The sequence below is a fragment of the Rattus rattus genome, chromosome 6, assembly GCF_011064425.1.
Source record: "Rattus rattus isolate New Zealand chromosome 6, Rrattus_CSIRO_v1, whole genome shotgun sequence".
NCBI lineage: Eukaryota > Metazoa > Chordata > Mammalia > Rodentia > Muridae > Rattus > Rattus rattus.
Genome location: NC_046159.1, coordinates 101084110 through 101107452, shown reverse-complemented (window position 1 = coordinate 101107452; position 23343 = coordinate 101084110). Strand labels below are relative to the sequence as shown.

The 23343-nt window shown below is 46.5% G+C and overlaps 1 protein-coding gene across 4 annotated transcripts in view; it reads right to left on the bottom strand.

The window, feature by feature from the left end:
- Positions 1–1135: 1135 nt before the first annotated feature.
- Positions 1136–23343, bottom strand: part of Hipk2 (homeodomain interacting protein kinase 2) — a 177693-nt gene continuing 155485 nt past the window's right edge. For all 4 annotated transcript variants that reach the window (XM_032906718.1, XM_032906717.1, XM_032906719.1 and 1 more), the window contains exons 12-15: positions 18773–19054; positions 6761–7008; positions 2504–2667; positions 1136–1874 (exon numbers count right to left, since the gene is read on the bottom strand). In XM_032906718.1, the coding sequence (XP_032762609.1) occupies positions 1413–1874; positions 2504–2667; positions 6761–7008; positions 18773–19054 (1156 nt within the window). In that variant the 3' untranslated portion in view covers positions 1136–1412. The remainder of the gene's footprint in view (positions 1875–2503; positions 2668–6760; positions 7009–18772; positions 19055–23343) is intronic.

The following is a 23343-nucleotide window of genomic DNA, read 5'->3' as shown; positions in this document are numbered from 1 at the left end:
CCAGCCATCCATAGCAGAGCTAGGGCAGGGTGAGGAGTGTATCTGGATCTCTGCTCTCAATGTGCCTCAACATACAGCACCCACGCTCCTCCTGAGATCCATGATTCTCCCCCTTCCGTCATGCGAGCTTCTTTGAAATCCTTCTGCTCACAAAGAGCCCAGGAAAGACAATCCACATGACATTAAAACAATGCAAAAACATAAAGACCCAAGTACAATACTCTAACAGCTTACACAAATGACCAGCCCCGACCAGTTTCTTGGAGTACCAGTGGAAGTAAACCCTTTGCTGTGTCTCTGTCTGTCAGTCATTAAGGCACTAGGAGGGAATGATGTAAAATCAAGACTGCAAGGGCTGTGACGGCGGTGCCAAGGGACACACGGGGAGGGTGGCAGCCCCGGTCACACCCACACGTGCTCACGCACACTCACTCGCTAACCTGGACCACCACATTGGTTCCATGCCTATGTTAAATCACTTTGCTTGTGCAATTATACTGAGGAATAGTCTATTGGTATCACTGGAGTTGAACATAAGGTAGGAAACAAGGGTGCAGTGCTACATTCTTCTAGGGTGTCCAGGACAACCACTAGCCCTACGCTACACGACTAGGGGTTGATTCAAAGAGAAGAAAAAAAAAATCTCAGAAAAGAAAAATATTAAAGACGGCAACATACATCATTAATGACATCTGAGGACTAACATTGCTTAGGGATTTATCCAGAATGCTCCAAAAGAGGAAACCCACCTTTCTCCTAGGGATCTTCCACTAGTTTTGTTGACCCCATGGTTTCTGACAAACAAGCTAGAACTGGGCTTTGCCAACCCCAGACCAACCCCCAAATATGAGCCTTTTCAGACCAGGGCCTAACGTGTGAAAGGGATGTTGACCCTTTTGGAGTTCTGGGAAAATCCCTAATTTTTATGTTCAATTAATTAAAAATCTATTGGATTTCCATATCAGGTGTCCCTGACAGCAAATTCTTCAATGTCACTTGCTGCCATATGAAAATAATCTTTAAAAAGTTCATAAAGTTCTTCAAAAACTGGGCCTTGCTTCCAGTCTTCCACTCCTCCTCCTTTCCAGTTTGGTGCAGAATGGGTTTGTGAGCTGTGGTTTTTTCTTTTTTTTTCCTCTTTTGTTACTAACATTTTTCTTTTTCTTTTTTCCTTTTTCTTTTTTAAAATAAAAAGCATAGATTTCCCCTCCTTAAACCCCTCCTTTTAAAATGTTCTCTTCTCCGCTCTAAGTCCTCCCACTTCCTAGTTCAAGTTTCATTTGTGCCCCAACTGCCCCCCTCCCTGCCCCATTTGCATTGTTTGTGTGCGGCACCTGCAGTAGAAATTCCCAGCTCCCCAGGTCGGTCTGGGAGCTCCTCCACCCTCCTCCCTGGCGGGCCTCCTCCAGTGTTTATATGTAAGGGTATTGGTTGACCTTGGCAGGACTCAGTGGATATCCAGTGTAGACGGTGGAGGCTGGCGAGGCGCTGATATAGGTCTGGTGGGCAAACTGGGCCGGATACTGACTGGGGTGAATGGTGGGCGAGGGCAGGACCCGGGGCCCCATGCTCACAGGGACCTGGTGGACGATGCTGGCCGGATAGGCAGTGTGCTGCACGGTGTGGCGTGCTGAGCCTTGGGATGCCACCAGGTGGGCTACAGTGCTGGTGGAGCCTAGGGCTGTGGGCGCCGTGTAGGTGTAGAGGTGAGGCTGGGCAGGGAGGTGGGCAGCCGCAGCCAGGTGGGGGTGAACGGTGCCATGGCTGGGGCTGTTGTGCGGGAAGGTGTACGGAGCCTGCGCCATGGTAGGAGTGATGTAGGCCTGCTGTCGACGGTGACTCCCAGTGCGGTCTGCAGCCATGTGCTGCTGAGCCTGGGAAGGAAAAGCAGCAGAGGGACTGCGTTAGGGGGAGGAGGAGGAGAAGGACAGAAGGAGAAGCAGGAGTAACAGCAGATGCTTCCCTTCAAAAGCAGAGAGCATGAGCATTTGTTTGGGTTGGGGAAGTAATGTCTGTCTGGCCAGTCACAGGCTAGGGTGCTCTCTAGAAAGCCCCGAGCAAAGCGGGATACTTGGCTGAAGGGTTAGAAGGACCCTTCTCTCAGTGATGCCTTCCCACATCTCACTCTAAAACTGGGTCCTCCAGAAGCAGTCCAAGCAAAAGCCCTCTCTCCTATGAAGAACCCACATTTCTGGGTCATGCATGCAGGTCTCTGGGGTGCTAGCTGAGGACCCTCTGCAGCAAGGCAACTTCAGGGATAGCCTGGTGGGTCAGGGCAATGGCATGCCACCACGCCACCTTTTGCTGGGTTGACCTAGCACCATGTGGGCCCTCTCTGATCAGCAAGTCTGTCCTGGCACCACGTTACTAAGTACTCTGTCACTTTGCTTTGGGCTGGCTCTCTGCGAACAAGAGATGCCACCTTTCCCAGGGTTGGTCGAGGGTAGGAGTAAACCAACAAGGCCCCTTAAGGACACTGCCTACTGTGCCTGCTGGGGTTTACCTGGCTGAGATTGAGGGGCTGCTGCTGCTGGAAGTGGGGGCCTGGCCGCGGTTGACGGTAGGCGATGGCTCCTGACGAGCTCCCTGAAGAGTGGCCACTGCTGGAGGTCACGGTGCTGGAGGACTTGGACTTGAAGGAGGATGAATGGTGACTGGTACTGATCGCTGAGGGAGGAAGAACAGGCTATATAGGTCAGTGGCATGTCCTCGGCTGTCTAGAAGGTGTGCTTCCCTTCCCTTCCAAACAGCGCCTCCCAGGAAGGACACGTTCCTAAGGCTGTCCAGGCATTAACCATGTATTCCCCAGACATAGCCATTCACTTCACTCTGGAGAGACAGCTGGGCTCTGGCCCTTGGCCGCATGTGGGGGTCTATGCTAGCCCCACACTACTGGTCCACTGAGGGAAGTGTTATAGCAATATCTGGGAGATGTGTGGAAGGAAGGAGGCCTGCCTGGTTCCCTCCCAGCAGGATCAGATGTGATCATGCTAACAGCTGAACGTAACACACAACCAGAATGAACAGCAGAAGTTACAAGAACCATGCAGCTCTCCTGACCCCGGCAGCATGAGAATAACTCTTCCAGGGAGTGGCCTGACATAGCCACTGTTCCTATTTACTGACAGTATGGAGGTTGCTCTATTCTTTGGTCACTGTGATTCCAGCCCTGTAGTTGGGGATGGCATAAGAGCCTGCATTGTAACACATTCTGGGAGCTGCTGCTGCTGTGGGGTGGGGGGACCACAGCCTTAATGGGTAGGAGATTGAGCAGGGGCAATACCCACATCAGATGGCTGTCAAGTACTTGGGCAGGAGAGCCCAGAGCTTTATTAGAGCCTGCTGCCTGCCAGGCACTGTGGCATGGACCACCCAGGAGGCAGTTGGGTGAGAGTGGCAATAAGGAAGCACCTCAGAGCATAAAGGCAAGAGGCAGGGGAGCAGGAGGATGCTAGCTAGTGATTAGTCAGGATAGGCCTTAACTGTCGGTGGGCAGGGTGAGACCTTCACCCTGAGTAAGGTAAGCGCCTAAATGCACAGGTCGTAACCCTCTGCCCTCTTACCTTTGATATGTAACCCAGGCTGCCCTCAAACGGGCCATCCTCCTGTCTCTGCTTTTTCTGTGATGGTTGGTATTATAGATACAGACCTGGCTAAGTTACAGTCTCTACTGAACAATACCCAAGAGCCAACAATTGGCAAGCAACAGGCAGGTGCACAGTCTTGAGGAGACATTGTATGCCTCTAGGACCCGCACAAGAAGAGCCTAGGCAAACGTGTACGGGAGGAGGTTCCAGGTACCTCCTCTGTGCTCTACGGTTCAAATGCCTGGCAGAACACAAGAGGACTATGAACTGTACTATTGGTGTACAGTTTAAAAGCCAGTTAATATATTCACTCTACTCCTTAAAAGCTAAAGAACAAAGGAGAATTAGTTGGGAAGAAAGTAGCTTTGGTTTGGAGTGGAAGGACAGCCTGCCTCCCACTGCCCCAGGTGCTGGCCTAGCTAGGAACACAATGCCAGCTGGGAGACCAGTGCACAGAGGGGTGCTGATTCTCTGTCTAAGAACAGGCCTGAGGAGGGCTTTGCCCAAGGGGAGAGAGCACAACAAGAAAGGCAACAAGCCTTTCCCTCATGCCCACCAGTCCAAGGACATCTGAGCAGTCTCTTGTATCATGTAGTTAAGGATTCACTTCCTTCATGGAGTTTCTGGGATTGACTAAAATAAGGTCAATCTTATTCTTAGGACAGATGGCATTACACACTAAGGAACATGTATAATAAAAGATGGGGCCTTTGAATGACTTGGGATAGATGACTTTTTGACAGATTCCAGGGTTGTGAAGCCCAAGGTAAGCCCTGACAATGGGAGAAGAGTTCCAGCACAGATCCAGGACAGAGGGAAACTGGAAAAGCCCTGACAATGGGAGAAGAGTTCCAGCACAGATTCAGGACAAAGGGAAACTGGAAACCTTGGGGGCAGAAGACAGAGGGGAACATCCCACCTCTCAAGAAACTCCCAGCCTCAAGTAAAGGAAGATTGATTTGATGCGAAGGAGATGGTGAGTCTTAGATGAGATTCCCCTGAGTTGGAGAGATGGCTCAGTGGTTAAGAGCACTGCCTGCTCTTCCTGAGTTCAAATCCCAGCAACATGGTGGCTTACAACCATCTGTAATGAGATTGGTGCCCTCTTCTGGTGTGTCTGAAGACTGCTACAGTGTACTTATAAAACAAATCTTTGAAAAAAAGAATGAGGTTCCCATGTCTAACTGTACACTGGCACCCAAGGCCTCTTCCATTTCCCCATCCCGATTTCCCTCAGGAGGTGCCTGGGAATTGGTGTATTGAACTTCCCAGGTGCCAGTGGAGCAGACTGTTATATTCAGGACCAAGTGCCCAGATTAACCAGTTAGATCCAGTTAGATTCTCAAAGCTCAGGCAAGGCCTGGGTCTTTGAGGACTCGATATGGCGGAAAACAGAAAGCCATGTGCCTTGACTGACAGTAGAGCTCTCCTTTTTCTGCAGGCACCAGGAGTTTGTGTGCTGGAATTGAACTCCTCCATGCCTGGTGACAGATCATGGACAGATCTCTGCTCTCATCCAGCATCCTAGAAACTGTAGGGATTATCTCAGAAGAATCAATCAGTCCAAGGGATCTACAGCTTGGGTCTGTCAAGAGACAACGTTGGAAAGACCCCAGTGTTCTACCTATTGCATTATTGTGGTGACAAGATATGGTGACTGGACTATCCTAAGGCAGAGTCTGTGGCCATGAGGGAACAGACACTCACTCATGCAGGGTGTCCATGCAAATGTGCTTAGAGCATGGTGATCTGTAGCAGCAGATCCTGAGAGTCCGGCTGCAAGCACGGCCACTCTGAGAACCTCTGTGCTCTTGCACGGTTCTTTTAATTGGTAATCACAGTAGCTCCATGTTGAGTTTCTATGAAGACTAGTTATATTAGAGATAGTCCACGTGGGGTTCATTCCATGTGCACACCCCTTAGTGAGCAGCCTCATGTTATTTCTCAGCCAGGCACTGTGGGCCCATACTGCTTCTCACAGTGAGAGTACTGACTGTGAAAACTAGCATCAACTCCACAGACTGTGGGCAGCTAGGACATGAAGATGAGCAGTGGTGGGTGCAGGCAGATGAATTTAATAAGCCTATTTTCTGGGGAGCACTGTGGTGCCCCTAAAGCCACAGGTGGAGTGCTTGAAAGAGGCCCGTGAGCATACCTACCCCACATGGGCCAACCCCAGTCAGATGGTAAAGAAGAAAGAAGCCTGAGCTTGTTTCCATTTCTCTTCCTGGCAGAGTTGCTTGTTGTAAAAAGGGCCCAATCCCAGGCCTGGTGAATACTGGGAAAGTGTTGCAGGCCGGCGGCAGCAGCGGCCTGGAAAAGTCCCTATAGCTCTCATCCTAATCAAACCCAGCACACCGAGCAGCAGCCTCAGCAACCACCAAAGGAGAGCCCTCATCTCCCAGGGTGCCTCAGGTATCTCCTGTGGCCATGGCCACGTCAGGTGACAAACACAAGTCCCTGCCAAGGAATAATAACTAGCCTATCATGTCTAGACAAAGTTTGACAGTATGCTCCTTTCTGACGTCACAAAGATGCTCCCTGTGGCTGATGACAGCATGTAGCAGAAGAGCAGACTTGCAGATCTCTCATGAGCTGGAGTGAAGGAGACGCTGGAGAGCTGCTGCTGAGGAAGAGCATGGCAAGCACTGCCTCCCTTCAAAGGCTAAGTTCAGTGCTTCCTGCCAGGGCCCAGTGTGCAGGACAAGCCTCGTGGGATGTTAGTTCTTCAAGTAAAGCAGAGAGAAATGTGCCTGGCTCAGATCTCTGTGCCCAAAGAAGTCCTGATAAAGGGTCCGTGACCTCACATGGCAAGGTCAGATCAAGTACTTCCTTACCAGACACTTGCTCTACCCTGGAAAGATGTCAGGAATGTCCAGACCAGTTGATAAGAAAGTGGGGTGAAAGTGGGGTGCTTCTGTTGTTTATCAAGCATGGCAGAAGCAGGGCCACCTAGAGGACAGTCGTGCTTTCCAAATTTCAAAAGGAAAATATTCTACGTAGAATATGGTGATAATCTATGATATAGGCAGAATCCCACTGTGGCTGCTTGAACAAAACCAAGTGTGCAATGTAGACAACCTGAAATAATTAGGTATGTTCTGTTTCACTAGTACTAACATTTCTAATAGCAGAAAACAGGAAAAGCAGAGAAATGCGTGGTCCCACGTTACCTGGCCCTAGGCTGTCACATTCTACCAACACTTCACTGGCCTGCGTCTTCAGTGGGGGTACGATGATGGTGCGGGGGTTGCCGGTGCAGTGGTTCTCTAGGCCCCCCTTGGTGTCCAAGGTGTTGGTGCCGTTGTGCCCTGTGCGCTGCTGCACCGAGTAGGGGCTGGTGTTGCTGGAGGAGTCAGAGTAGGGAGAATCATGGACTGTGACACAGCTGATGACATTTTTTCTTTGCTTGGAGACTGTGCTGCAAAGTTAAAGGGAGAGGTTAGAACTGCAGGCTGGCTGTGAGGTAAGAGAGCATGTTCTAGGAAAAGCCCTTGGTTGGGCCCTGCACCAGAGTAGATGGGAAGACAGGCAGAGCAGGCTGGACTGGGCCTGGGGCACACTGATGCTTCTGGAAGCTAATTCATGAGGCAATCAACAGTGGTCTAGGCTATCCCCATGTGGCAGAGTCAGTGAGCAGGGTGCCAACCCCTCCAACCACTAGAACGGAGTCGAATGAAGCAGGCAGGTAGAGAACTGGAACTGGAGGGATGGCCGAGTTTGGGCTCTGGGCCTCTGAGAATCAACAGAGTGTAAGCAGGAAGGGAAGAGGTGTCCAGTGATTCAGGATGCTGTTGGAGGGACAGGGCGTGGATGGTGGTCTGAAGATCTTATCATTCAGAAACACTGAGAAACAGAAATTAAGTTGAATATGAGTGATTATGTTCAGGCCACCCAGGACCCCTGGGTGCTCATTTTTAGGAATGACCTGGCCTTCCTACAGAGTTCCCACCCCCGGGCCAAGGTCAGGAGACAGTACTGTCCTGAGCTCGAAGGGCAAGCCTCCTGTGTGCTAATGCCACCAGGGAGTGGCTCCCAAACCCTGGCCTTCATTCCTAACTAGAACTTTACCTAGAAACAGGGAAGAGCTAGCTCGGAATGGCTCTTGGCTAGCACTTGCTTTTCATAGAGCTTTACGTTCCTGTGGTTACTCTGGGAACCAGTTCTATCTGCCTGTGGCTTGGTAACAGGCTGTTGGGATGACAGATGTGGAACTTACAGTGTATTATGCAAGGCGTTAAAGATGGATGTTCAACTATTTATGTACACTGGTCATTTATTTTTAAGAAATAACAATTGCCTAGGCAAGATGGCCACTTTCCAGCTAATCTAATACAGGAAAAAGCTAGTATTTATAGACTCTGGTGGGGTTTCCAATGACCCTCCTACCCCAGGAGTATTACCTAACGCCACAGACCCAGGCCAGGATGAGTTTTATCCCTTAGGGAGAGTGGGGAAGCGGGCGCCTCCAAGAGCAGCTAGGCAGGCTAGTAGTAGCACTGTGGACCCCCAGAGGCTGGAGCGGCAGTCAGGGGGAAGCTCTGGAGGACCCAGCCCTGATCCTGATAGCCAGCACCAGTGATGAGAGGGATGGACCATCACTGCAGTGGCCAGGCTCCCCATTCTTGCTGATTTAGGGCAGAAGACCCTAGCTGGCTCTGTGGGTCAGAACACGGGCCTCCAGCCAGATGTTTAACTTTAGTGAGTGCTGACGATAGGGCCTTGGGAACTGGTTGTCTACACAATGATAATACGAGTAATAACAGAACCAGTATCAGGCTGCTCTTGGGACGAGGTGAGAATAACACTGCACAGGACATGTGAAGGAGAGCATCGATAAAGTGACACCATCATTATAGAGGAGGAGCTTCCCTAACCCCAAATCTAAAACTTCCTGAGTGGTAACATGGTAGCATTAGTGAGACAATCCATGTCTGACCTGATATGGTAGGCTGTGGTCAAAAGCAGCTTACTAAAATTAACTGTGTAAAATTTCCTTCAGGAGATATGTACATGGGAAAATTTGAAATTCAAAACATTTTTGGTTCAAAGCCTTTAAAAATAATTAAAATTTTTATTGAGAATAGATTTTTTTTCATATAATATATTCTGGTCATTGTTTCTCCTCCCTCAAATTCTCCCAGATCCTCTCTGCTTCAATCCACACCTTTTCTTTCTCTCTCATTACACACATACACAAAAGCAGCACAAAAATCCCACAAAAACATACAAAAAAAAATCAGAATAGGACAAAACAAGCAGAAAAGGAGACAGGCAAATGTAGATACTGACACCCCCATATCCACATCGAGAAATCCTACAAAAACAGTCAGATTTTGAAATCCTCAAAAAAACCACACTATATAAGCAAATGACTTGTAAAGTACATTTTAAAAAATGCCCAGACAAATCACTAGGAAACAAAACTCCTTCAAAAATGCCACTGAGGTCATTTTGTGTTGGCCATCTGGTGCTGGGCAGGGGGCCTGCCCATACATGTGGTTTGTAGAGCAGTGGGATTCTGCTGGAGCACAAATTCTTCCTTAGTGGTTATCACTTGAAAATAACTTCTGAGTTAGGGACAGGGCCTTGTGTCCACTACCCCTCTCAGTGCTGGGACCCCATCTAGCTTAGAGCTGTGCAGGCCTTGATCCAAGCCTTATTGAAGACAGGATTCCACTATGTAGTCTAGAGAAGCCTCAAACTCAGAGATGCGCCTGCCTCTGCCTCCTGTGTGCTAGGATTAAAGCATGTGTCACCACACCTGGCATCAAGCCTTTTGGATAAAGGACATTCAACTTGTATATATTCTTATACAACACGAGAAAGCGGCTCTGCCCAGAACCTTACCAGTCACAACGAATTTTATGAGGGAAGGACTTACTGAAGAAGTTTCTTCTCTAGTCTGTGCTAAGTCAGAAGATTGATAGGAAAGAAAAAGACAAGTCATTAGTTTGGAATCTTGGAGATCTACAGTCAGTGCCACAGGGAATAGCTGCACAAAGAAATAGAAACACGCCTCTGTCCTCGAAGATAAAAAGCTCAGTGGGAGACTGTATAACAACATGACAAGTTAAACAGTAAAAGCTTTAAAATAACCAGCTAGAATAATGGATGTCACAAAGCCTTCCATGATGAACTGTCAAATGACTCTTCCAGATGACAATTGTTAAGAACCCAACAGAAGGCAAGGAATGAACTGGTCACATAGAGTTACAGCTCTTCACATTAACTTAATTTTTAAAAATTGTCTTGTGTGTGTGTGTGTGTGTGTGTGTGTGTGTGTGTGTGTGTGTGTATGTGTGCGCGCGCGTGCTCATGTGTGCAAGTGTCTGCAGAAGCCAGAGATGTCAGGATGCCCTGAACTGGAGTTACAGGCGGTTATGAGACTCCTGATATGGGTTCTGGGAACAGAACTTAGAGCCACTGAAGGGCATTCTGTGCTCTTAACTCTCCAGCCATCTCTCCAAACTCTTGAGTGAAGTTCTCATATGGATCCTATACATCACATAAAATAAGCCAGATATAAACTGCATGAGTCAACACATGAAGCGTGTGGACTAGGCAAACTCATTCAAAAGGAAACAGGTTACAGATCCCAGAGGTCTGGGGAACAGGGCAGGCAGAGGAAAACATACAACTATTTAGTGGGTACAGAATGTTGGGTTGGAATGACAGAAAAGTTTTGGAGTAGATCACAGATAATGGTGGCAATTCACGCCCCTGATGGTTAAATGTTTAAAGTGGCAAATTCCGTGTTTTACCATAATGTTAAAAACTAATGTGGAATCTCCCTAGTAAACTGCACAAGGCAAATGGTGAATTGTATAGTATATGAATTATTTCTAATTTTAAAAAGCCCATAGGTTCATCCACCATAAAAAGCTCCTATGATGTAGCCTGGAGCCCTGTGCAGCACTGCCTTAGCAGACCTCAGGGGCTACAAGTAACTGTGGTCTGTCCCTAGAGTTAGAGAGTGAGTCTCCAGGGAAATGTCCCGGAACCTGGGGCAGGAGAAGCAATGGAGATGTGGGGGCCAGCGTGAAAGCTGGGGCATGAGGAGGACCTGCTGCTCTTTTCTGAGGTGGGAGTAGACACTGGTCTCTGAGCAGAACGGTTTGCTGTCCTGTTGTTGGGGGTCCCCCTCCCAGCTCACCTGCATAGGTGAAAGTGCTTCCGGGACTAGGGGTGGAGCTGGCAGTCCCAAGGGGACGCAGAGGGATGCTACTCTGTTGCACTCAGACTTCTGTCACTGCTAGTACTTGATTAATAGCCCAAGCGCTGTGGCTCCTTTCACAGTTTACTGACATGGGGATATGTTCTGCTGCAGGGGCATGTTCTGTAGCTGCAAATAGTATTCTAGCACTGGCTCTGCTGTCCCTTTCCAGGTGGGACCCTGGAGAACCACAGTCCTATACCATCCATCCAGCTCTGACCAACTCTGAAATTACGAGGGGAAGTGGGAGAGATTATCTGCAGTATGAAAGGGTCCATTTTGAATATCGCTCAGAGATTTATTATGAAAGACATTCAAGATAATCCGGTCTCCTGTTCATGTCAAGAGAAAACAAACCCCTTCAGTGAGAGGAACTTACACATACACTGGGCCCTGGGCATTTCCTGCTGAGCCTCCCTCCCAAGGCCACTGATCACTTAGAGAGTGAGCAAGCAAAGCAACACACACAGTACTGACTTTGACCAACTGTAGTCTGACCTCTGACACAATTCAAACTGCGCCCATTGGAATCTATAACTCTTATTTGCAAAGTGGGAAGAAGCTCAGTTTAATGCGGATCAAATTTCCTAGCTGCTGGAACTTTCTGAAGGCATAATACACTACCTCACGGACTAGCACACTGCCACTGAAGAGAGGCTTTCTGCAGAGTCCTGTGGGAGCTGGGAGCTTAGCTTGGAGTGAGTGCTACATGTCAGTGTCTTGTTATCTGTGAGGGAGGTGGGGAGAGAAAAGCTCCTCAAACTCTTCACAAGGCTCATCCCTTTTTCTGTAGCTGGCAAGTCCCATGACTAACAAGCAAAAATCACATGGTAGCCTAACATTGTATCTTTTTGGATTTTTATCTGACAGGTTTGGGAAAGATGAATTAGTTTGATAGCTCTGTTTCTATTCTTGTCTATTGCTAGAAGTAACTGTGCTCTAGGTAAATATACTATCCAGATCAGAGAACAATGGGGAGCTGCTGAATGGCTCACTTAAAACACCCAGCACACACTTGAGATTGACACTGCTAGTTCTTCAGGCTCAGGAGGAGGAGAGAGAGAGAGAGAGAGAGAGAGAGAGAGAGAGAGAGAGAGAGAGAGAGAGAGAGAGAGAGAACGCAGCTAGGAGTAGAATGAGAAGTATTTACTCAAATGGCCTTGATAGACACTGCTTCTGAACAAGAAGCAAAGTGAGAGCTCGTGACTCCATTGTGTTGTCATGGCAATAGATGATTCTCATCATTTTGAAGTGATGAGGGGAAATAAGGAGCTAGGAATTATAGAAATGAGCCGCAGAAGAAGAACGACTGGCAGAGGAGCAGGTGCAAGCCTCTGACCCCATCCACCCCTGTAGGATCCCGTCTGCAATGGAGTTCTGATTTCTATTTGCTAATCTCAGTCAATTTCATCCTTCAAGATCAAGGTCAAAACTCATCTCCTCCAATAAACTTTCCGTGACTCCTTTATCTCCACTGACTTCAGAGAAAATACCACATGTGAAAGCAAAAATCAAAACCCTACTCTTCATTCCAACATTGATGGCACACACTGGACACGTATCTAATATGTACCATTCAAAGTGCCGTACTTGTTATTTCCTTCGGTCCTCAGAACAAGGCTACTCGGTAAGAAATGATTACTTTCCTCTTATAGACAATGACTACAGATAAGGAGGGCTTCCGTCCTTTGCTTGCCCTAGGTCAAAGCATCTGCAGTCTTAATCACTACGCTGTGTAGGCCTCTGCACCCCAGAGAGGTTCCTAGCAAACACTGCAACAGTAAAATGAGGCAAACTCTCCCTCTGGAGTCTCCAGGGCCCATTTGTTAAGAGTGGCTTCTTTTTCCCGGCACGGGATGGTTTCCTCCGAGTTTCCCAGCTGAAGGAAATAAGACATGAGGGTTCAGCTAACCTTATTGCTTTGTCCCCATGACCAGAAATACCAGTGGATTACTTTAAACCTGCTCCTATGAGAAGGATAAGAAGCAGAGCTTGCAGACCAAAGTTCTCCTCTTGATGCTATATAGCTTGAGAAAAGATATCTTAGATTTGTTTGTTTCCTGTTCATGTATGTGTGTTTATGTGTATGCCTAGGCATGAAGGTCAGAGGTCAACCTTAGGTGTCATGCCTCAGGAGATGGCCATCTTCTTTTTTGAGACAAGGTGTCTCTCTGGTCTGGAGTTTGCCAAGTAAGCTAAGCTAGGTTAGTCAGCTACTGTGTCTCAGGGAATCTGCCTGTCTTTGGAATCCAGGGCTGGAATTGCAAGCATGCACTCCCATGCTCAATTTTTTCTTGTGGGTTCCAGGGTTCATATTCAGGTCCTTATGCATGCACGGCGAGCACTTTCACAACTAAGCTATCTTCCATTCTCCACAACTTCATTTTAATATGGTTCATATGTTTCATTCAAATGGTAACTGCTTATTTGCACCTGTATGTATACACTCGCATGTGTGTCAACATTAAGGCCAGCCTTCACATGGCTGCTTTGTAGGACATCAGGAACGGGCCTGGAAGGAGGCGCAGGTTCCCCTCCCCATTCCTCAGTTATCTCTTCCTGAACCAGCTGGCTTGGGTTGCCAGAACATTAAGCCCATGCATTGAGCACTGTAAGCAGATCCAACCCCTCTCTGGTGCCCGCAGCTCCACCTATGGAGAGTGAGGACCAACAGGAGCTTGCCATACATCAGAGTGGCTGTGGGACACCAGAGCATCAGGATAAGCTGCTGGGGACAGACAGGTTGCAGTGTTGCCTTTTCCAGAATGCAGTCCTAGAGCCTCTCTGCTCCATCCCTGACCTGTTTAAATGGATGCACGTGATGAAGACACAGTGAGGACGGCTGTGTACAGCCTTCCACTGCTGGGGTGACTCACAAAACTGAAACAGTTTTCAACCTAGGCATGTGTTATAGCTTAAAACAAGCGTCCCTCACATGGCACCGCGAGTCTGGTTTGTCTGTTCCCTCCCTCTCGTTGGTAGTCACTGGCCCAGGAGTGTGTTCTGATGCTGGTTGTATGGGGATTCTTAACCAGTATAGGAGGGCAGTGAGTTTACACTGTTGTGTCAATGTAAAGAAATTCCAATCTGGGTTGACTTTTTTGCTCAGGTAATAATAAACGAGTATTGCTTTCTTTCTCTGGTTGTTCATTTTTCAGGCAGAAGTCATTTGAACAATAGTTTGTAAGTTTCTGACTATGACTATCTGGAACTTACCACTTTTTAAATTTAGTATAAAGAACCATAATATCTTGTGTCAATTCTTTTTTGGGGTGAGAACTAAATCTGGAGCCTCATGCATTCTGGATAAGCAACTGAACTACAGCCCTAGCCTTCTATTTGAAGATATATATGAACATTTGAAGAGTTGACTCAGGAAATTGCTTTCTTATCTAAAACCTCCTGGGATATTTATGAACCATTTTCTTAAGAGTTGACACTATTGGAAACACGAGGTGAACAGCTCTCACGAAGCTACTGTGCTGTAGTGTGGAATGTAAAAGCACCCAACTTCTCTACAGAGATGGACATCCAAGTGAGTCAGTGATGGGCACGGGAATGATGGGCTCTGGAGAAGAGTCTTGTGCTGATCAGCTGAATGAATCACTTTGATCACACACTTAAGTGTTTTCTTCATGACTGGTGTTTGCACCTCTAAGCTGAAAGCTCTAAGTCTTAGCCTTAGCTTCTCTAAGACCCTGTCTGCATAAGGTGAGGAAGGTATGAGGATCTGGGTAAACAGATACATCTTTGTAAACACTCATCAACAAGATTCCATGTAAAGAAGACACAGAGACAATCAAATGCTTCCTTCATCAAAAACACTTAAAATAAGGCCAGTTCTACTTAATTCTGGGAAATATAGGAGACAGTGTGCTTACTGTTTAGTTTTTCTGTTTTTATGCCTAGCCTCTGGCCATGATTAGAAGAGTCCCCTAGTCTATTAGTGAACCACTGAAATAGAGAAAACACATTTATTAAAATGTTATGCAACAATGGCAAGTTTTAAATGTCTGCCCATCTCCTGAGACCTCCACAGCACTCTAGAGCACCTGGTACCCATGCTTTCAACTTCTCATGGCCCTGTCACAGCTCCCTGAACATACTGGATGCCATCATGGAACTGGTTACAGAAGGTGAAGGAGAGACTTAACTCTATAGTTATTGACTAAAGAGAAATCAGTTATTTTGTCAATTATATTATCATTTCATCAATGGTGTAGCACTTCCGGAATGAATCCCAATCCCCTTCCTTTAGTCTTTATTAATCTGACTTCATCACTTGGCTCTCTGGGACCTTAGTTTCCTTACTTATTGAATGGAAACAGAAGAGACAAGCAAACTGCAGTAAACTGTGCAGGACGGCTGTGACTCCTTTCAGTCCATCCTGCCCCATGTCTTTACATGCTGTGGAATTCTGCTTGGCCATTTGCTTCAGCAACTAACTGCCCATATTTGTGGTCAAGATCTTCCCTTGATATTTAACAATTCTAGGCAATGTCATCTGGTCTTGGAGATTGACTGATATTGTTAATAAGGCCTAAAAATGTGGTTTATCGGGGTTGGGGATTTAGCTCAGTGATAGAGCGCTTGCCTAGCAAGCGCAAGGCCCTGGGTTCGGTCCTCAGCTCCAAAAAAATAAAAAAAAAATGTGGTTTATCATTTATCCTATGTTGATGCTAAAAGACATCCCATGGTCAGGCTGTTACCCTGTAAGTGTCCTTGACCCTTGACTCTTTAGCTGTTGTGCTGAGGCTGAGCCACACTAGGCAAAAAACCAGCATTTGAGGACCACACTGGGCACTACAAATGGTAGATTTGGGGTAAGTATCGAGTAGAGAATTCAGACAGAACAATCAAGATGCTCCCTTCCCGGGAGAAATGTGGTTTGGTGACAGGAATGACCAGAGTTAGGAACTAATGGTATGAATGAGATGTCCCTAGTAAGTCTTGAGCATATGAACACTTAATGCCCAGTAGGTTGTTGGTAGAGAATAAGGTGGTGAAACCTTAATGGAGGAAGTATGTCGCTGGTGGAAGGCTTTGAGCTTTCAGAGAACTCGTATGGTTTTGAGTTAGTGTTTGTCTTCCCTTGTGGTTTGAGATGTAGACTTTCAGCTGTTCATGTTGCTTACTAATTAGCTCTGCCACCTGGACTCTAACCTTCTAGAACCATAAGTCCCAAGTACACTCTTTTGCAAGTTGCCTTGGCCATGGTATTTTATCATAGTAGAAAAGTAACTGAAGAAAAAAAAAAAAAAGAAGAAAAGTAACTGATACAGGGACAGAATGTCTCCATTGCTCTAACAGAAAGAGGGGGACCAGAGATCCTGTCCAGCTCTGGAGCCCTCAGCCAAGGGCTTTCTTGTTTAGGTGCAAATAGACCTTGTTTTCTAGGCCCAATGCTTTTCTTCGAGCTTCTTAGAGCGTTCTGACAAATCCCTCACCCCCAGCTAAGGGGAAATGCCTCAAAAAACATTCCCATGCCCAAACCCATTTCCTCCAACATTCTTCACTTGGATAAGCTTTGCTACTGGGACACTTCCCTGTTTGCTCCCCTTTGACACTCTGCCACATTAGTCACCTCACTTAAGTCTGCAACTCTCTCCTAACTCCCCTGAGACCTTGCTAGCTTTTCTGGAGGAGATGCTCCGCTTCCTGTCAGAGCGATTTGTACGTGTCTTGTCACACTTATTAACTGCAAGCCTCAAGAAGAGAAAGACTGCCTCCTTATTTGTATACTACTTGAAGTTACAGACATACTGTCTTACAACGGTGGTGGGACAGTAAATAGTCACTGTGTTAAATTTCACGGTAATTGCAATTTCCAGGAACAAGTAATCAAAAGTTCCTTTACTTTAGTTGTTAAATACAGTCACAGCTATGTGATACAATTACACAGTGTTTCTCTAGAAGAGCTACTGGCTTCGGACAGACCTTCCTATGTTCTTGGGCACTGACCTATTTTCTTTCTTTCTTTTTTTTTTTTAAAGATTTATTTATTTATTTTGTATATGAGTACACTGTAGCTGTCTTCTGACACACGAGAAGAGGGCATCGAATTTCATTACAGATGGTTGTGAGCCACCATGTGGTTGCTGGGATTTGAACTCAGGACCTCTGGAAGAGCAGTCGGTGCTCTTAACCACTGTGCCATCTCTCCAGCCCCCCTGACCTATTTTCTAAGGCAACAATCACCACTGCAGTAAATACCAACACCGCACCTTCCTCTGCACGCCTGGCACCACCATGGGTAGCTGAGGCCTCTGCTGCTGCTCTGAGGCTCCAGTCTGCAGCGGAGCCCCTATAATTCCTACTGTATCGTGCGTGCCCTGTGTTCGTTTGTGGTTCCTCCCATGTCACCTCCCCCCCGCCCCGCCCCGCCCCTTAGGCTGCCGTCCACCTTTTCTCTGAGCCTGAGTCATTTTCATCGAAGTTCTCACAGCTGCCGTACATTTCACGTAGTTTCCTCCCAGAGAAGCAGTTCCACGCTCCACTTCCTTCCGCTTTCAGCCCTATGGGCTCCCTGCAGAGACTGCACTACTCGTCATCCTTGCCCTGTCCCCTCTGCAAGTCTCTCCAGAGCACTCAGTTCAGAACTGCTGTCGATTGAGATCTCAGACGTCACAAGTGACCTTGCAATCTAGTTGACAGCTAGGCCTTTGAATGCTCTTGCATTTCTCCAGCTGTGCTCAAGATTGCTCAGCTTTTCTTATGCCAGCTATAAATGTATGCACAGGCTTCCCCAAGCCAGGGGCCGGTCTGGGGTAGGAAGAATCTTCCTCTCTGGAAGGAGACCAAGTCTTCAGGATTCTCAGGCTTGTACGGATGGAACACTAGATCAATTTGGGAGCTATAGTCACAAAGCAAAGTGAGGCCAGTCTTGGAACACGCAGAAGGCATGTAAAGTAATACTAGGGTACAGAAAACGCATGCCCGGTCTCACCAACCCTCTGTCACTGCAGATACCTAGCAAATGGCAGGAACAGAAGCACAACAGTGTGATATCAAATCACATGGACAACCACACTGGGCCACTCAACAGGAAAATGCTAGTCCTGTTAGTGAGAACTCAGACCACTAAACTTCACCTGGAAGGCAGAAGGGCTGCATGCTGTAGGAACCACTATGGTGAAACTGCACTTTAGCCGAACATTTAGTTATGACTGCAAGCATGAAAATTTATTATCTCATCAAAAACATTTGTGATGAATAATTAACAGCATTATATCTAATCAGGAACCAACAATTTGGGCCTAATTATGAACAAGGAACTCTGCACCCAGTTGTAGGAGACACAGTGACTGGAAGCTCTGGCTTGGGGTGGCAGACCCCTTTCCCTGGCTTCACTCCTAATGCAAAGGTACTGGTGAGTATGGTTGTGACACTGGATTCTGTGAGGGGCACAGAAGGATAGTGCACATCTGTCTGGGCCCCTGAGCTGGAGTCTGGTTGCAAAGTGTAGAGAAGAGGCCCTGATGCCAGAGTTAGCACTCTTGAAAAACAATAAATATTTCTTCGCTCCCACCAGGAAGCACACACAGAGTAAAATGAATTATTGCCACTTTGGAATAAACAGTAGTGCTCTCTGGGTGTAGAGCCAACTGGTGGCAGTTTGAAGGATTGGGTTAATCAGACAGGGAAGTTTCTACTAACTGGACAATTATGTCAAATTCTGAGTGAGCCCCGGCAGTGTTAGAGACCCTGACCAGCTGGAGTCAGTTCAGCAGCCGGAGGCTCACGCTCACAAGTGTTAAACTAAACTGGGACTGGGAGCCCAGCTTTCACAGTCTCATATTCCCAAATGTCTAGGGACTGTAGCTATTTTTTAAGGCTAAACTTGTTCAAAGTTATTTTGGTTTTGAACAAGTATGGCAAAACTATTTGCCACTCTCATGAAATAGGTTTAGGATCGAGAATGTGGGAAATGAAACCTGCTCTTTCCTGAGAGCTGAAGTGCACGTCTCACCTGGTGGGGGCGTGCTTCTGTTCCTCCTCCTCATCCGTGTCGCTGCTGATGGTGATGACACTGACTGTAGGGCTCGGGGTGTCGGGGATGACAATGGTCTGCCGCTGTCGGTCCCTGGTAGTGCTGGAGGCCCCGTCACCCCACCCACAGGTGAGTGAGGTGCTGCAAGCTGGGCTGCTGTGCACCATGGCACACCTCGGGGGAGTATTCTCCTTGACACGCTTGGATCGCTGAGGGGAGCTGATAGCCTGGGAAGAGGTCACTTCACAGGTGGAGACATTTCTGTAATGACAAAATGACACCTAATTACAAGGAAGGTCTGTCTGGTCTTGTGCCTCCATCCAAGGGGCCCAACGTTAAAAAAGCACCAATGTCACCACATCTCCACAGGAAAAGAACCATGCCCATGCCAGTTGACCTCCCTCTGTGACAAAAGTATAGTGCCTCTAGAGGCCTTCATTCAGGACCTGAGGTTAGGACCTCAGCTGGGTCAGCTAGGCCTTCTCTGGGCTCTTGGTTTGGGTCCATATGCTTGTTTTTGAGAGCCAGTCTTCTAGGGACAGCTGTCAGATCCAACTCCATAAGACACTTGTGAGAGTTTCTAGAACCAATGGACATAATTTCAGTGTGTGTGTGTGTGTGTGTGTGTGTGTGTGTGTGTGTGTGTGTGTGTGTGTATGGCGCGCATGTGTACGTGCACCCGCGTGCATCCTAGGTCTTCCTCAGGTTCATCTAGTTGTTCGAGAGGAGACCCCCCTGGTTGCCCAAGTCCCCCAGGATCTGCTGGTGTCTGACACCAGCACCTGAACTACAGGTGTGTAGTGTTGTGTCAGCTCTCACACAGGTTCTCATGACTAAGCTCAGGCCTCTATGCCTGTGTAGAAAGTATCACACGTGAGTAATCGCCACAGCTCCCTGGTTAGCTTTCCCTTCTTTCTCTTCTGGAAGGGCAATAGCTAAGTCAGATTTGGGAATGTACAATGGAAAACAAAACAAAGAAAAACAAAACTCTTTTTGGCTCTTGACCTGAGCCTCAGGGGAGACTTATCAATTAATCTGTAGTACAATACAAAATTGGACAAATGCAAGAGGAAGAAGGTACACTTAAAGAGGGATTTTTAAAAATATGGAAAAGCGGGCTGGAGAGATGGCTCAATGGTTAAGAGCACTGACTGCTCTTCCAGGGGTCCTGAGTTCAATTCCCAGCAACCACATGGTGGCTCGCAACCATCTGTGATGGGATCTGGTGCCCTCTTCTGGTGTGTCTGAAGACAGTTATAGTGTACTTACATATAATAAATAAACCTTAAAAAAAATATGGAAAAGCCAAATCTGACTGTTGTATCACACATAGTTTAACTCTTCTAAAATTATCTATTAGTTTTAGATTTAGTCATTATTTCATGTGCATGGGTGTTCTGTCTGCAAGTATGTGCACCCTGGTGCCCTAGGTTAGGAAGTAGGCATCAGGCCCCCTGGGACCAGAGTTACAGATGACTGAGTTACCATGAGGGTTCTGGGAATCAAACCTGGGTCCTCTCGAAGAGTAGTCAGTGCTCCTAACAGCGAGCCATCTCTCCAGCTCACCAAAAGAAACATTTTAATTTGATTTGATTGACCTGAAACTTTATATTAAGTCCTGGTAACTTTAGGGAACAATTACCTTCTTTTCTTCCTATCAAAAACCCTGTGCTGATCCTGCTAGTACCATGCAATAAAGAGCAAAGTAGGAGAGAAGAAACCTTTAGCTCTGCTATGTCCTTACAGAGCCCACTTCTTAAGTAAAGAGGTGGAAGTAAGAGAAACGTAACTCAGTAAAGTGAAGTTGATTTTGTTCACAGCTACTGCCTTGGTAAACTCCTCTGGAGCTGGTAGGAAGATTTTCCAGTAAGATCATTCCCTTTTGTATTGGTTACGGTGTGTTACAATGTTTACAGTTCTAATACTACAATATGTCCACTTGTCACGTTAAAGAAAAAACACCTCCTGCATTACTAGACAGGGAAAGCCTTGTGTACTTTCTCACAGTTTTGCTGGAGACTGGTCTTAAAAAGAAGCAAATGTATCATACGTGGTGGTGCAGGCCTTTAACCCAGCACTCAAGAGGCAGGTGGTTATATGTGAATTTGAAGCCAGTACTCTTCTAAATAGTGAGTTTCAGGCCATGTAGGGCTACAAAGTGAGACCCTATCTCAAAAACAATAATAAAAACAGAAAGAAGTAAAGTGATGATTTGCACTGTGACTCTATGGATTTTGCCCTGCACACACAGTGTGTCCGCTTGAAACAGCTGGGTGGTGAGAAGACAGGGAGGGAGTCACTGAAGAGGTAGCAGGACCAAGCGTCCTGACAACCTGCTCTGCATGGTGGCTGAAAGCACACTAGCTCAGCTCTGTCTGATGAGCATTCTAGACACCTGGCTGAGCCTGATGGCACTAAACCAAGGCAGTGCTTCTGCTGTCTCTCAATGACAGTGGGATGCAACACAGGGCTGCCACACAAAAGCATTCTGGGAAGCTGCCACTGATGTGGCAGAACTTCCTTGTTTTATCAGAAATACCCTAATAAGGAAGTATGAAGAAGGATGCCAACTTGTGGGGAGTTGGCTCCTGAATTAATTTTTGAATAAGAATGAAAGAAGAAGCTGGAGAGATGGCTCAGTGGTTAGGAGCACTGACTGCTCTTCCAGAGGTCCTGAGTTCAAATCCCAGCAACCACACGGTGGCTCACAACCATCTGTACTGGGATCTGATGCCCTCTTCTGGTGTGTCTGAAGACAGCTACAGTGTACTCACATTAAAACAAATAAATCTTTAAAGAAAAAGAATGAAAGGCGGCAGACCTAATTTCTAGCACTCGGAACACTTGGAAGAAGAACAGGATCGCTAGTGTGATGGGAAAAGCCCGTGTCCATCCGCCTGGCTGTGGGCATGTCTGTGGTTGCTAACTGACTTGAGAGGGCCATGGGTGAATAAGAGGTAGACAGCTAAGCATGAGCTTGGGAACAAGCAGTGGTGCCATGGTCTCTGCTTCAGTGTCTGCCTTGGATTCACTGGATAATGGACTATAACCTCTAAGATGAAATAAACTCTTTCCTTCCCATGTTGCTTTTGGCTAGTCTTTTTGACTAGCTATAGGTTGTGGGTTTTACTCTTTGTTTAGAGTGGAGCCTAGAAACCTTTTTAAAAAGTCAGATTTACGAATCCAAGAGCACATCAAAACAATCATCCATCATGATCAAGTAGGCTTCATCCAGGTATGCAGGGATAGTTTAATATACAGAAAACCATCAACATAATCCACTATATAAACAAACTGAAAGAAAAAAACCACATGATCATTTCATTAGATGCCGAGAAAGCATTTCACAAAATTCAACACCTCTTCATGATAAAAGTCCTGGAAAGAATAGGAATTCAAGGCCCATACCTAAACATAGTAAAAGCCACATACAGCAAACCAGTAGCTAACATTAAACTAAATGGAGAGAAACTTGAAGCAATCCCACTAAAATCAGGGATTAGACAAGGCTGCCCACTCTCTCCCTACTTATTCAATATAGTTCTTGAAGTTCTAGCCAGAGCAATCAGACAACAAAAGGAGATCAAAGGGATACAGATTGGAAAAGAAGAAGTCAAAATATCACTATTTGCAGATGATATGATAGTATATTTAAGTGATCCCAAATGTTCCACCAGAGAACTACTAAAGCTGATAAACAACTTCAGCAAAGTGGCTGGGTATAAAATTAACTCAAATAAATCAGTAGCCTTCCTCTACACAAAAGAGAAACAAGCTGAGAAAGAAATTAGGGAAACGACGCCCTTCATAATAGTCCCAAATAATATAAAATACCTCGGTGTGACTTTAACCAAGCAAGTGAAAGATCAGTATGATAAGAACTTCAAGCCTCTGAAGAAAGAAATTGAAGAAGACCTCAGAAGATGGAAAGATCTCCCATGTTCATGGATTGGCAGGATTAATATAGTAAAAATGGCCATTTTACCAAAAGCGATCTACAGATTCAATGCAATCCCCATCAAAATACCAATCCAATTCTTCAGAGAGTTAGGCAGAACAATTTGCAAATTCATCTGGAATAACAAAAAACCCAGGATAGCTAAAACTATCCTCAACAATAAAAGGACTTCCGGGAGAATCACTATCCCTGAACTCAAGCAGTATTACAGAGCAGTAGTGATAAAAACTGCATGGTATTGGTACAGAGACAGACAGATAGACCAATGGAACAGAATTGAAGACCCAGCAATGAACCCACACACCTATGGTCACTTGATTTTTGACAAAGGAGCCAAAACCATCCAATGGAAAAAAGATAGTATTTTCAGCAAATGGTGCTGGTTAAACTGGAGGTCAGCATGTAGAAGAATGCAGATCGATCCATGCTTATCACCCTGTACAAAGCTTAAGTCCAAGTGGATCGAGGACCTCCACATCAAACCAGATACACTCAAACTAATAGAAGAAAAAGTGGGGAAGAATCTTGAACACATGGGCACTGGAGAAAATTTCCTGAACAAAACACCAAAGGCTTATGCTCTAAGATCAAG